General features: G+C 45.5%; 1 protein-coding gene across 4 annotated transcripts in view; it reads right to left on the bottom strand.

Annotated features, from left to right (window-relative positions):
• HELZ (helicase with zinc finger) overlaps positions 1-7,611 on the bottom strand; it is an 86,454-nt gene extending 78,843 nt beyond the window's left edge. For 2 of the 4 annotated variants that reach the window (XM_069872539.1, XM_069872538.1), the window contains exon 1: positions 7,501-7,611. Coding sequence is in view for 1 of the 4 variants with exons in the window: in XM_069872540.1 (XP_069728641.1) it covers positions 7,501-7,507 (7 nt within the window). In the remaining 3 variants the exon portion in view is untranslated. The remainder of the gene's footprint in view (positions 1-7,500) is intronic. The other 2 variants (XM_069872540.1, XM_069872541.1) reach the window with 2 other exon arrangements.
• Between the last annotated feature and the right edge of the window lie 3,892 nt (positions 7,612-11,503).

Here is an 11,503-nt window from a genome sequence, read left to right on the forward strand (position 1 = left end):
TCCCTCAATTGTCAAACTTTCATTTTCATACAAAAACTTTCTCCACTCTTGTGTTCTGGTACTGCAAAGCAGCTCACTCCTATGACCAGATCTACCTGAAGAACACACCTTTGCTCACCAGAGCAAAGGCAGATGCTACAGGTACATCTCACAGTTTTACAGTTGGGTTCGGGGAAAAAAAAAAAAAAAGAACGTAAAAATCTCCATGCTGAACATCAGTGACATTGCAGTTACACTGCACGGCTCACAACCTGAGCACAGAAACAAGCCACAAAGTTGCGACACAAAAGAGGAAAAATTCCTTTTGATACACCTCCATCTCCACTGCAGCATTATAACGAACTTACATTTATTACAGTAGTGAATAATACTGTGACTGAGGTTTGTCACGCATTTATACCATGCTTAGCACAAAAGGGTCCTACGATAAAGGATTTAATAACACAATCATTCCACCCACAGATATTTCTTACCCAAAACCATACCTATTATGTAACTTTGTATGTTATTTTTGTTTTCAAAGTTCAAAGCAATAACTAACCTCCACTACTAAAAATAGCTATCTTTATTGGAAATAACCTTTGAAATTCATTCTTACATGACTCTGTTTCAAATAGTTTTGCATAACATGGCTAAGTTTGACTTGAGGAGTTTCCTCCTAACTCTATTTTAATGACCTTAGCCCTTCTGCATTCGGACAATGCTTTTATAATGTTCCCATTTCCTCTTCCTCAAATGCACGAACACAACACCACCAGGAGGTTTAATTTTCAGACCTCTCCCAAGGGTAGAATATGGATTCCCAAGTTCTCCTTGCACAGCAAACCCTATGGGCAACACAATAACTTGTACCCAAAACACAAGTTTCCCAATAGCATTCACCCTTTTTGAAAGGAACATCAGAGGTCCAGTCTTGCATTTCAAACCCCACTCAAAGGACAGACCTCAACAGGAATGAGTAATGATCCTGTGGTTAATGGCACAATTCTCACAAAGCTTCAGAAGAAAAGCGTGCGTAGCCCAGCCAAACAAATATAAACAATACAGCAGCCAAGTAATATCAGTCAGTTCAAACAACAAAAGAAACGTCCTTCACCATTCCAAACGTGTGAGTGTCTTCAGATATGGCCAGAGTACAGTTACCTCAAAACCATTAGCACAAACAACTATAATCAAAAACATCACTTTAATAAAATACCCAGGCCACTTGGCTACAACGCCGCACTAGCACAGATCCAGAAGTATGCTAAGGAAACATGCCCCTTAACTTCCTCCCTGGACAGATGATGAGAAAAAGCCAACAAATTCCGGCTCCAGAGATGGCAGAGGATGCGATGCAAGGCAGCGATCGTGGCTGGTGAACAGTATCTGGGAATCCCAGAGAGCTGACAGGGAATGGAGTTGAGAGCAGTGAAGGAACCGAAGCACACTGCCTGTCCTTTTTCCCAAGAAATTACGCCAGGGCAAAATTACATGATAACTTACAAAAATACAGATCATCTTCCATTAAGTGAGAAGATACAAGGAAGAAGCACTATTTTATATGCTGCCAAAATCATCACGTTTTTCAATTATGGCATTCTGCATCTATTATGTCCACAAAAATTTGCTACTTTCTTGGTTTGCTGAACCACTAAATATTTTCCAGCAAATTAAACACTCATGCTGCATTACTAACAAACAAGATTCTCAAAAACAGCTCTTGTTGTGTTACGCACTTCCCTCTTGCCATGGGGTCTGAAGAGCTCTGAAACATCTTCGAGGCATATTTAAGCAGTGCAATTTTTAGTGTTTTGATGAATACAGTATTTTTGCTATACATAACTATGAAAAAAAAACCAACTGTGAAATTCACAGACTGAAAGATCATTCCTAAATGACTTATCCTAACTACCATAAAACCAGCTTAAACGAACCCTCACACTGCTCACATTTCCAGCTTTCACTTTCTACCACTCCAATGTTCAACATTTCGTACCTAATATAGTTCTGCTGTTCTTTTTTCTTCCAGTGGTTGGTCAGTATAGCTCCGAGAATCATTAGCCTTCCTTACTGCTCACAAACAGAAGACATCATGAAATGTATTTCTCCCCAGACCACATGTAAACCAAAGATTGAAACCACTCCCCTCATCACATCACTCTCCATGCAAGTAGTACTTCCTGAGACTAAGAGAAACAAATCCCACAACAATTTACAGTAGCATCTCCAAAGCATCTCTTTCCATTAAGTCACTTATAAAAACTCTTGCTACTAACTCAGGAACTCTGTGTACAGGCTGCTTCTTGGAAAAAACCTGTATAGTTCAGTGTTGTTAATTCTAAATTACCTTTCTGTGAAAGTACGAGTCTTCTAGCATCGGACAAAGACTCCGTGGCATTTAGAAAATTTGATGGTTTGTACTCGTTCAGAAGTAGGATGGGGTCATACTAACCACTCAAACTTCTTAGTCACTAAACGGAACCTCTCAGTGTAGTAAAATTACATTTAAGAAGCAAATAGTTTGAAATCTATGCTTTTTGATCTGGCTTTCCTGTAATGTCTGCTATGTGGTATTTTGGAGGAGTGAGAAAAGACTGGGTAAATAACCTGCACATCTCCATTAAATTTATGTCAATGAATTTGCATATAAAATTATAGAGAAACACCTAAATATTATGTTATAGCCACATTAAGTATCCTTTAACATCCACTAGCAGTGCCATGGAAATGCAACAGAAAAACAAATTCTCATCCATGGGTAATTACAATCTCCCCGTTTAAATTCCTAAGCACTTGCTTCCCTACAGTAATATTCACTTTTCTGTGTTTCTCAGACATGAGTGATTGCTTCTGGATAAAGTCTCATGTTGTAAACATTTGTGCGAAGAGAAGATGAAAGCTCAGTAAGCAAGACCATTTTCAACTAAGGCACTCGAGTTACATAGCAATATCACCATAATAAAATCACCAGAAGCCAGCCTGTTTCTGTAAAGCGATCTGACCTCGCAACTCCTAATTTCACTATCTATAAAGATCAGTTATTTTTGTCTCTTCCCCCCTCCAAAAAAAAATAAAGAAGTATTAGGAGAAAACAAGTGTTTACTTTCCCAGTCAAAATCTCCAAAGTGTTCCTTTATTTTTTTTTATTCCATACCAATGCTGAGTGCAAATTTCTGATAAAGCAGCCTTTTTCAATATTCTTTTTCCTTCCCTTCCTGAAAAAAATGACAATCACAGAAGACTACCAAAAGGAGTAAGAATTCAAACACATGAAGTACGATGTCTTTAAAATGTGTGTCACTGCTATACATAAACACAAGTGCTGACTACTGCCAAAGGCCACAGAAGAAACAGCAAGGCAAACAAGAACAAAAAAAGGAAAGTCTTGTTTGTTCTGATAATCTAGTCCATAATACTTCCATTTAAAGGGGAAAAAGACATACACCATGTAGTGATAGTGGGATCTTGCCTCAGGACCTCAATGAAAAAGTGAGAAATGATTCCACAGCTTTGACAGGCGAGCAGCAGGGAAGACGAGGGATACAGCATTTCTTCTCCACCACGACGACATGGGAGCTCTGCTGCCAGGAGAAAGCCTTTAACAACGCTAGGAAACAAGTAAGGACAGGATTCACAGTTCTTGGCCTACTGATCCCCAAGGCAGGGCGAATACCAGCTGTCTGACTATCCCTGAGGTAGAGCAGAATGACACCATCCCTCCTTCTCACTCTCCACAGCTTCCCTCAGCTATCAGGGCTGTGCGCAGGGGACACGACTTAAATGATTACAAAATATTTTTCTCATTGAGATTTCAGTCCCGCAGCCAAACCTGTCCAGGTGCCACTGACCGCACGAAGGAGCGACAGTGAGGTGAAGGATTCAAGGGCTTTCAGCTAACAATGTGAATTGCTCCAGCAATTGCTTCTGCCATTACTAAAATAAAAACACCTAGAGTAAAGCGCGGTGGCAAATGTGAGATGACAGTAAACAACAAATAAAAAGAAAAACACACTGAAAGTCAGAAAGAATATCCAGCTATAACAGCAAAGGGGATTTTAGTAACAAAAATAACTGCCAACATTGAAGAAAATATTTCATCAGACTAGTAAATTAACAAAGCTGGAAAACATCAGCAATATTGCCCAGCTCTTACATAGACTATTTCATCCACAGGCGTCAAGACTCTTTACAAGTTCGTAAGAACCACTATTCCTATTTTAAATTCCTTCAAAGGGAAGCATAAACAGGTGAAGTGAATTGCATCAGGCTGCCCAGACCTCTCAAGCACTGGGCCTGTACCATATCCTCTCAGAAATATTACCTCCACAAACCGTCTAGACACGGCTACATTTTTTCGAGATAGGAATTTCTCCATGAATCAAACCTCTGAGCAGAAGTTCTCTCCAAACTACAGCCCTTCTGCTGCAACCAGATCTACTAACATCGATGCCAAAGCCCTGGAGCAACTTCTCTGAAATCAATTTCACAAAGGGAAAGGATCCTCCATCACAGATCAAGAAGCAGAACTGGGAAAGTTTACAGATTATGATGCTGCTATCACACCTCCCTTTAATTTTCAGTCTGTCAGGGAGAGGAAAAAAAAACCAAACTATCTCCACCCCCCAAAAAAACCCACCCCAAAAAAAAAAAAAAGAACAACTATTAAAATCTTTCAAGTCCTAAAGCCATCACTTTAAGAGGCCTCTTTCATAGAAAACTTTATTTGGCTGACTTAAAAAGGGACAGGGTCTGCATGAATTAAAGGAGGGGAAATACACACTCTGCATGTTTTGTAAGTCAAATAAATTGATGGAGGTGAGGAGTGATAATAGAAATGTGATTTCAGCTGGGGAAAAAAAAAGAGCAATTTCTGCTTTCATGACAAATTACAAAGAGAACTCAATTTTATCAGCAATAGCACATAAAATGTTCCTTCACTTACCAATAAAGAAAAATTGTTCTTGTAATTAAAGTCCAACAAAAAAAAGCTTAACTCTGCTTTCGCCACTCAATTTCTGTGGGGTAAAAGCTAAGCCTAATAAAGTCTGATCCTTCTAAGAGCGAACCCCTTGGTTTGCATCTAAGGAGGGGGCCAGAACGTGGTGGTCATCTGTATACTCTCCCTTCAGCTAAGTTTCAACTGCTTGTTCAAAATCAGCTCCTCACAGCAGAGGACCAGCAAGTTGTCCAGCACCTCCAACTGTCGCAATCAAACAAGTTTTGCCATTTAGGAGAACCTGGAGTTTTCATTCACAATCTGCAATGACTCAAAAGTACTGAAACAATTTAATTTAAAATGCATCACCTTAAAACCTTCCTGTTCTGCCAATCAGTCTTGGAAAATAATGCAAACTTGCCAAGTATCACTTCATTTAATTTGACTTGGGGTTTTTTTTTCATTTTCACAAAGGAATGTGTCTCTTCTTAAAATACATAAATGGGGGGGGAATATTTTAGCTTTTGCCTTGCTTCAATTATACTATTTATTAAGAACAGCAATATTAGAAGACTCCCAACAATTCAAAACAACCCAACAAGACCAGCCATGATGCACTCAATCTGTCAATGGGGGTATTCGCTTGTAGGACGTTTTTGTCTCTTACAATTGAATTTGCTTATTTCTTCAAAGAAAAAGGAAATACGCTTTTTTAAAAATTCACCTCAAGCTCACTGTACCCCTGATAATGCAAAAATCCTGCCACCCTGTTACCTTATCCATTTTGTCATTATTGGAAAGCAGCCTTGCAACTGCTTCCCTGCAGTCACTCCTTAATTTCCATCAGTGGTCTGTGTTACTACAATCAAACAGCAACAGCTTGTCTAACAATGCACTGAAGCCAAACTTCACTCATTTGGAAATTCAGAAAAGGACATGAAACACCCTAGGAAGGGTAATGCAAATGTTTTCCCTAGTTGTGTATTTCCCCCAAATATAGATAGATGGATGGATGGATAGATAAAGCGATTCCCTGCTGGGAAGACTGTTTCGCAGCCTGCAAAAAAACTCTCCTGTCCTCAGTTTCATCGTATCAAGGCTGACTGGGGCAGAGCACCCAACTTCTGCTCACTCGGCTGTGACAAAGCCTCCTGCACAAAACAAAAATACAATCTCATCTGCCAATCCCTCCATTGCTCTGAAGGGTAATTTTACAGCAGCTGTTAAAGTCTTTCAGTTTATTTTTCCACCCTTCCACAAGCCCTACCTAAACCATTTATTCACATCTATTTTATCACTGTTATTTCCTGGCTGTCGCTCACAGTCACCCTCCCACCCCACCCAGTACTAAACCAAAGCTCACTCGCCCTGCTCCACGTCCTCCCCATCATCCCTTAGGGCACCCTGGGAGAGAAGGGGGTCTGCGAGGCATCTCTGCTCTCCACAGCTGGAAGAGAACTTGAAGATCATTCAGATCCACCCCCCTGCCTGAATCCAAAGGGTTCTGCAAGGCATCTCCACTCTCCACAGAGTGGTTTGGGATGGAAGGAACCTTAAATATCATCCAATTCCAATCACCTGTCACGGACAACAGAGGTTCTGTGAGGCATCTCCACTCTCCGTGGAATGGTTTGTGGTGGAAGAGAACTTAAAGATCATCCAGTTCCAACCTCCTGCCTGGAGCCAAAGGATTCTGTTAGGCATCTCCACTCTCCACAGAACAGTTTGGGATGGAAGGGACTTGAAATATCATCTGGATCTAACCCCCTATCATGGAGCCCAGGGGTTCAGTGAGGCCCATCTGCTCTCCATGGAATGGTTTGTGTTGGAAGAGAACTTAAAGATCACCCAGTTCCACCCTCCTGCCTGGAGCCAAAGGGTTCTGCGAGGCATCTGCACTCTCCACAGATTGGTTTGGGAACAGAAGGAACCTTAAATACCATCCAATTCCAACCAGCCCTCACAGAGCCCGGGGGTTCTGCGAGGCCCCTCTGCTCTCCACGGAAGCACAGAAGGGTTTGGGTTGGAAGGGACCTCCAAAGCCCAGCCCCTTCCACCCCCTGGCACGGGCAGGGCCACCTCCCACGGGCCCAGGGGCTCCGAGCCCCATCCAGCGCGGCCCTGAGCCCCTCCAGGGAGGGCCCATCCGCAGCTTCCCCGGGCGCCTCCCCACCCTCCTCGCGCAGAACCTCTTCCCAACATCTCACCTAAACCTTCCCCTTGCCCTCCGGGGCCGTTCCCCCTCGCCCCGCCGCCGCACGGCCCGGCCCGAAGCCCCTCGGCCGCCTCCCCGCGGCCTCTCTCGGCGCCCCGGGCCGCCGCCCCCGCCCCCCCCCCGCCTCGCCCCGCCAGAGCCCGCGGGGTCCGGGGCAGCCGCGGGGCTCGGGCCGAGCCCGCCCGCCGGCGGCGGCGGCGAAGCGCAGGCCCCTCGGCCCCGCGGGGCCCGGTCCCGCCGGCCTCGCCCGCCCGGGGGCCGCGGGGGGGGAGGCGGGGGCCGCGGCGGAGCCCGGCGGAGCGCGGGGCCGAGGGGCCGGGCCGGGCCGGGCCGCGCGGGGGGGCGGCGCGGGGAAGTCCGGACTTACCTGTCATTACTTTCTACGCCATCTTGGATCCACTTGTCAACGGCCCCGCGGAGCATGGTGGGAGCGCCGCCCCGCCCCCCGCGCCGCGGGACGGGCCGAGCGGGCACCGGCTCCGGCAGCGAGAGGGAACCGGGGCCGGGGCCGAGCGGGGCCGGGGGGCACCGGGAAGGGGACTAGCACCGAGCGGGGACCGGGGGAGACCGGGAACAGGACCAGGACCGAGCGGGCACCGGCGGGGACGAGAACCGGGACCGGCCCCGGGAGCGAGCGGGGACGGGGTGACCCGGAACGGGACTGACTGGGGACGGGGTGGGACCGGGAATGTGAACGGAACGGAGACCGGCTGGGGACCGGACAGGAGCCGGACGAAACCGAGAACGGGACCGGGGAGGAGCGGGATGGGATCGAGACTGGGCGGGGGACGTTGTGCGGGGGGGGAACGGGACGGGACCGAGCGGGGCAGCCGGAGCGGGGCTGGGAACGGGAGAGGGAGTGGAGATGATGAGCATGGGAGTGGGACCGCGAGGCGGTGGGACGAGACCGGGAATGGGGTCAGGGGGCAGCACGATCCCCGTCCCGCGCCGGCGCTCGGGGCCGCGCGAAGCGGACCGGGAACCGGTTTTCCTTTTGGGTTATTTGGGGTTTGTTCTCCCTTTGCTCCGTTCCCGGGACGCTGCGGCCGCCTCTGCGCAGAGGGGAGGGGCCCTCGGGCTGCGCTGCGCTTGCTTCGCTGCTTTTCTGCCGTTATACTTGTTTATTTTAAACTTGTTAGAATCACAGAATCAGCAGGTTGGAAGAGACCCACCGGATCATCGAGTCCAACCATTCCTATCAAACACTAACCCATGTCCCTCAGCACCTCGTCCACCCAGCCCTTAAACCCCTCCAGGGAAGGGGACTCAACCCCCTCCCTGGGCAGCCTCTGCCAGGGACCAATGACCCTTTCTGTGAAATATTTTTTCCTAATGTTCATCCTAAACCTCCCCTGGCGGAGCTTGAGGCCATTCCCTCTCGTCCTGTCCCTTGGGAGAAGAGTCCAGCTCCCTCCTCTCCACAACCTCCTTTCAGGTAGTTGCAGAGAGCAATGAGGTCTCCCCTCAGCCTCCTCCGGGCTTCTTGCCCTTAAACTGGCTAAACTGGGGTCCGGCCCCGCTGCACCCCGGGTGGGAGCTCTCCCCTCGCCCCCCGCGCCCCCCGCACACTTTGCGCTGTCCCCGAGGGATGCTGGTAGCGCCTCAGGATCTTAATGAAGTTTATCAACAAAACAGGATTCCAGTGTTTTTCAGAAGCTTTTCCTTCTACTTTAATTATAGTAATTAAAAAGATCCAGATCATTTTAGTATCCGATTTTCGTAAATACATTTCTATTTAAATTCGCATGTAACACCCTTTGAAGTGTAACCGCCAGCCGAGCCGGTGATGCGTTGCCCCTGCAAGAAGATACTTGTGCCCAGGAATATTTTCAATATTCATCAGTAATGCATTTATAATGAGGGCTCCTTGCAAAAATGTAAATGCAGAAGGAAATAAATGTAAAGAAATCCTTTGCATTTGCAGCTTCAGACTTCTATCAGTGCAATTTTAATTCAACTTCATAAATACAGTTGGGAGTATAGTTAATTGTTTCCACACCCTGCCAGAGGGAAGCGTGGTTGGTCCCAGCCCCGGAAAGGCCATTTCAGGAAGACAAAAGCCGTCCGGTGGAGCTGGCCCTTGGCTAGCTCTGCTGGTCCTGGCTGCCCACCTCAGACCCTATCCCAGTGAGCTAAAGCAGATGCTGTGACTGCAGTGCAAGTCCCAGCTTGCCTATGAACTGCACGCTTAGAATCGCAGCTCTAGCTTGGTTTCTGCATTATCAAAACAAAACTATTTTACTTGATTCAAACTTACGCTGCTCCTTTTTGTCCTTTCTTCTCAGACTTTTGAATTCACAAGAAATTCAGAAAATCAATTTCTATTTTATGATCCTGTTTCTGGTAACTGGCATTTCTTGAAATCCAATATAGAAAACATGATTTTCAGTCAGCGCCACTCATGCCTAAGTTCAGAATACAGGGAAAAAAACAACATCACAATCAACATGTAAAAGTAATAAGCACATAGAATACATTCAGCACCAAATTGCCTCCCTGACCCTGCAGTCTAACATCCCAGCAGGCATCTTGAGCATTTTCACCTCTGAGAAACAAAACAGGAGGCCTTTCTCAACAGAGGCTCCAGACTGATTGCAGCAATAGAAGCAATGTTTTTCTTGTCTTAACACACTGGCCTTTTATAAATTTTTGAACTCCCTCAGAAGCAGCACTCATGGGAAACTAACAGAAGTTAAGTGGTTTACCCTCTGCCACAAGCAAGTCAGTGGTAGACCTGATGTTAGATACCAACACTCAGTCTTACTGAACAACAAAGCAAACTGTTTCTAGGCAGCCCTTAATGCATGATTATTAGGCTGAAGAGTAGCAAGTTCTGATTTTCCAACATGAAAATTCCCCTGGAATTCCTCCAGAGTCCTCTGAAGAACAGATGATCTCATCTTTAATCTTACTTCATAATTATGCAAGGATAGCATTTCTCCAACGTGGACTCTTAAAACACAAAATTTCTAGCACAAATAATATTCAATCTAACTCCTTTTTCCTTTGATCCACAAAGTGAGAGGGTTGAGAAGCAAACAGCAGTAAGGGGATGTTGAGGGTAATTTGAGGAGATAGGAACCATGAAGTTCACATTAATGTGTTTGATCAAAGATCTTCAGTCTCAGTGCCTCTTTTTTAAGAAGCCAGCATGCCTATATGTTGAGCTTTAAATTGCTCAGGGAGGAGTGATATTTGACATACAACCCCAGAAAGCAGGGCCAGAAAATCAGTGAACCATTCCACTCCAAGACAAAGAGTTGGCTGTGGAAACTGGTCCACTATCTCTCCTCTGGTGTAAGTCACAGAGCCCTTAAGCTTAGATGCTTGGGACTGTAGTTTCCAGACCAGATCTGCAAACAGAACAAAGAGGTTTATGGTAAGAGGAACAGCGAGAGGCAAGTTCCCACTTCTCCTGATGACACATTGTTCCCCCTTCCGATACCTCTTGCCTATTTCCAGAAGATTTAATTTTGCTAGTCAAAGGCCAAAACAGAAAGTCACTTGGTTCATTATCCTGGCAGCACAGTTTTGCTGATGCTACTAAGGGTAGCCTTGCAAGGATTAGTACCCCCATTCGCAGACGCAGCTGTGACAAGATCTGAAACAAATCATGAAACTGTGACTACAATACAATTTAAGAAGTTAGATGGTAAATGTTCTACACGTTCTAAACAGTCTGCTCCTCTTTCTCCCTTCTCTCGCTGATAGTTCAGCTTTTTTGTTGCTTAAATGCAGTGAGCTGGACTGGTAAGGCTTTGATAAAGTTAAAAGCCTCTATGCCCGAAGTCTACGTTTCAAATGCAAATCACTGCTTAGAAGCTTCCATCTTTTCCCCGTCCCCTCACAGACTTCCCTCACTCAAACCCACCGTCTAAAGTTTCCTGACTTGCTATGTATTCATATGATAATTACCTCTGCTAAAAGTGTTAGTTTGAATGAAGTTCAGTGAGCTTGTAAAGACATGGGATTTATACATCCCAATACAGCCTATGAAATTATAGTCTCTAATTAATTATTAATTGAATAGTTAGTTGTGGCTAGCTTTGAAAAGCGTTAAAACCCAGAGCAAGTTCAATAAAAGTTCCATTGATTCTCACTACATTTATGCTACAGTTTTACTTTCTTAAAAACAGAGCAGGGACAAGGGGAAAAGTCTACAGTTTCCCTCCATTACAAGTAGGTTAGAGCAAATGATAGGACATTATCTAGTTTGAATTAACACATTTAATTATGAGAAGCAGCAGCTTTGAAGTACTATCTTAGCTAACTGCATAATCACTATTGTAACCATAACAAACTGCAATGACAAGACAGTGAAAATCAGAGACTTTGCACCAAGCAGACAAGACTCAGATAACTTCTCAGTC

The sequence above is a fragment of the Phaenicophaeus curvirostris genome, chromosome 19, assembly GCF_032191515.1.
Source record: "Phaenicophaeus curvirostris isolate KB17595 chromosome 19, BPBGC_Pcur_1.0, whole genome shotgun sequence".
NCBI classification, from domain to species: Eukaryota; Metazoa; Chordata; class Aves; order Cuculiformes; family Cuculidae; genus Phaenicophaeus; species Phaenicophaeus curvirostris.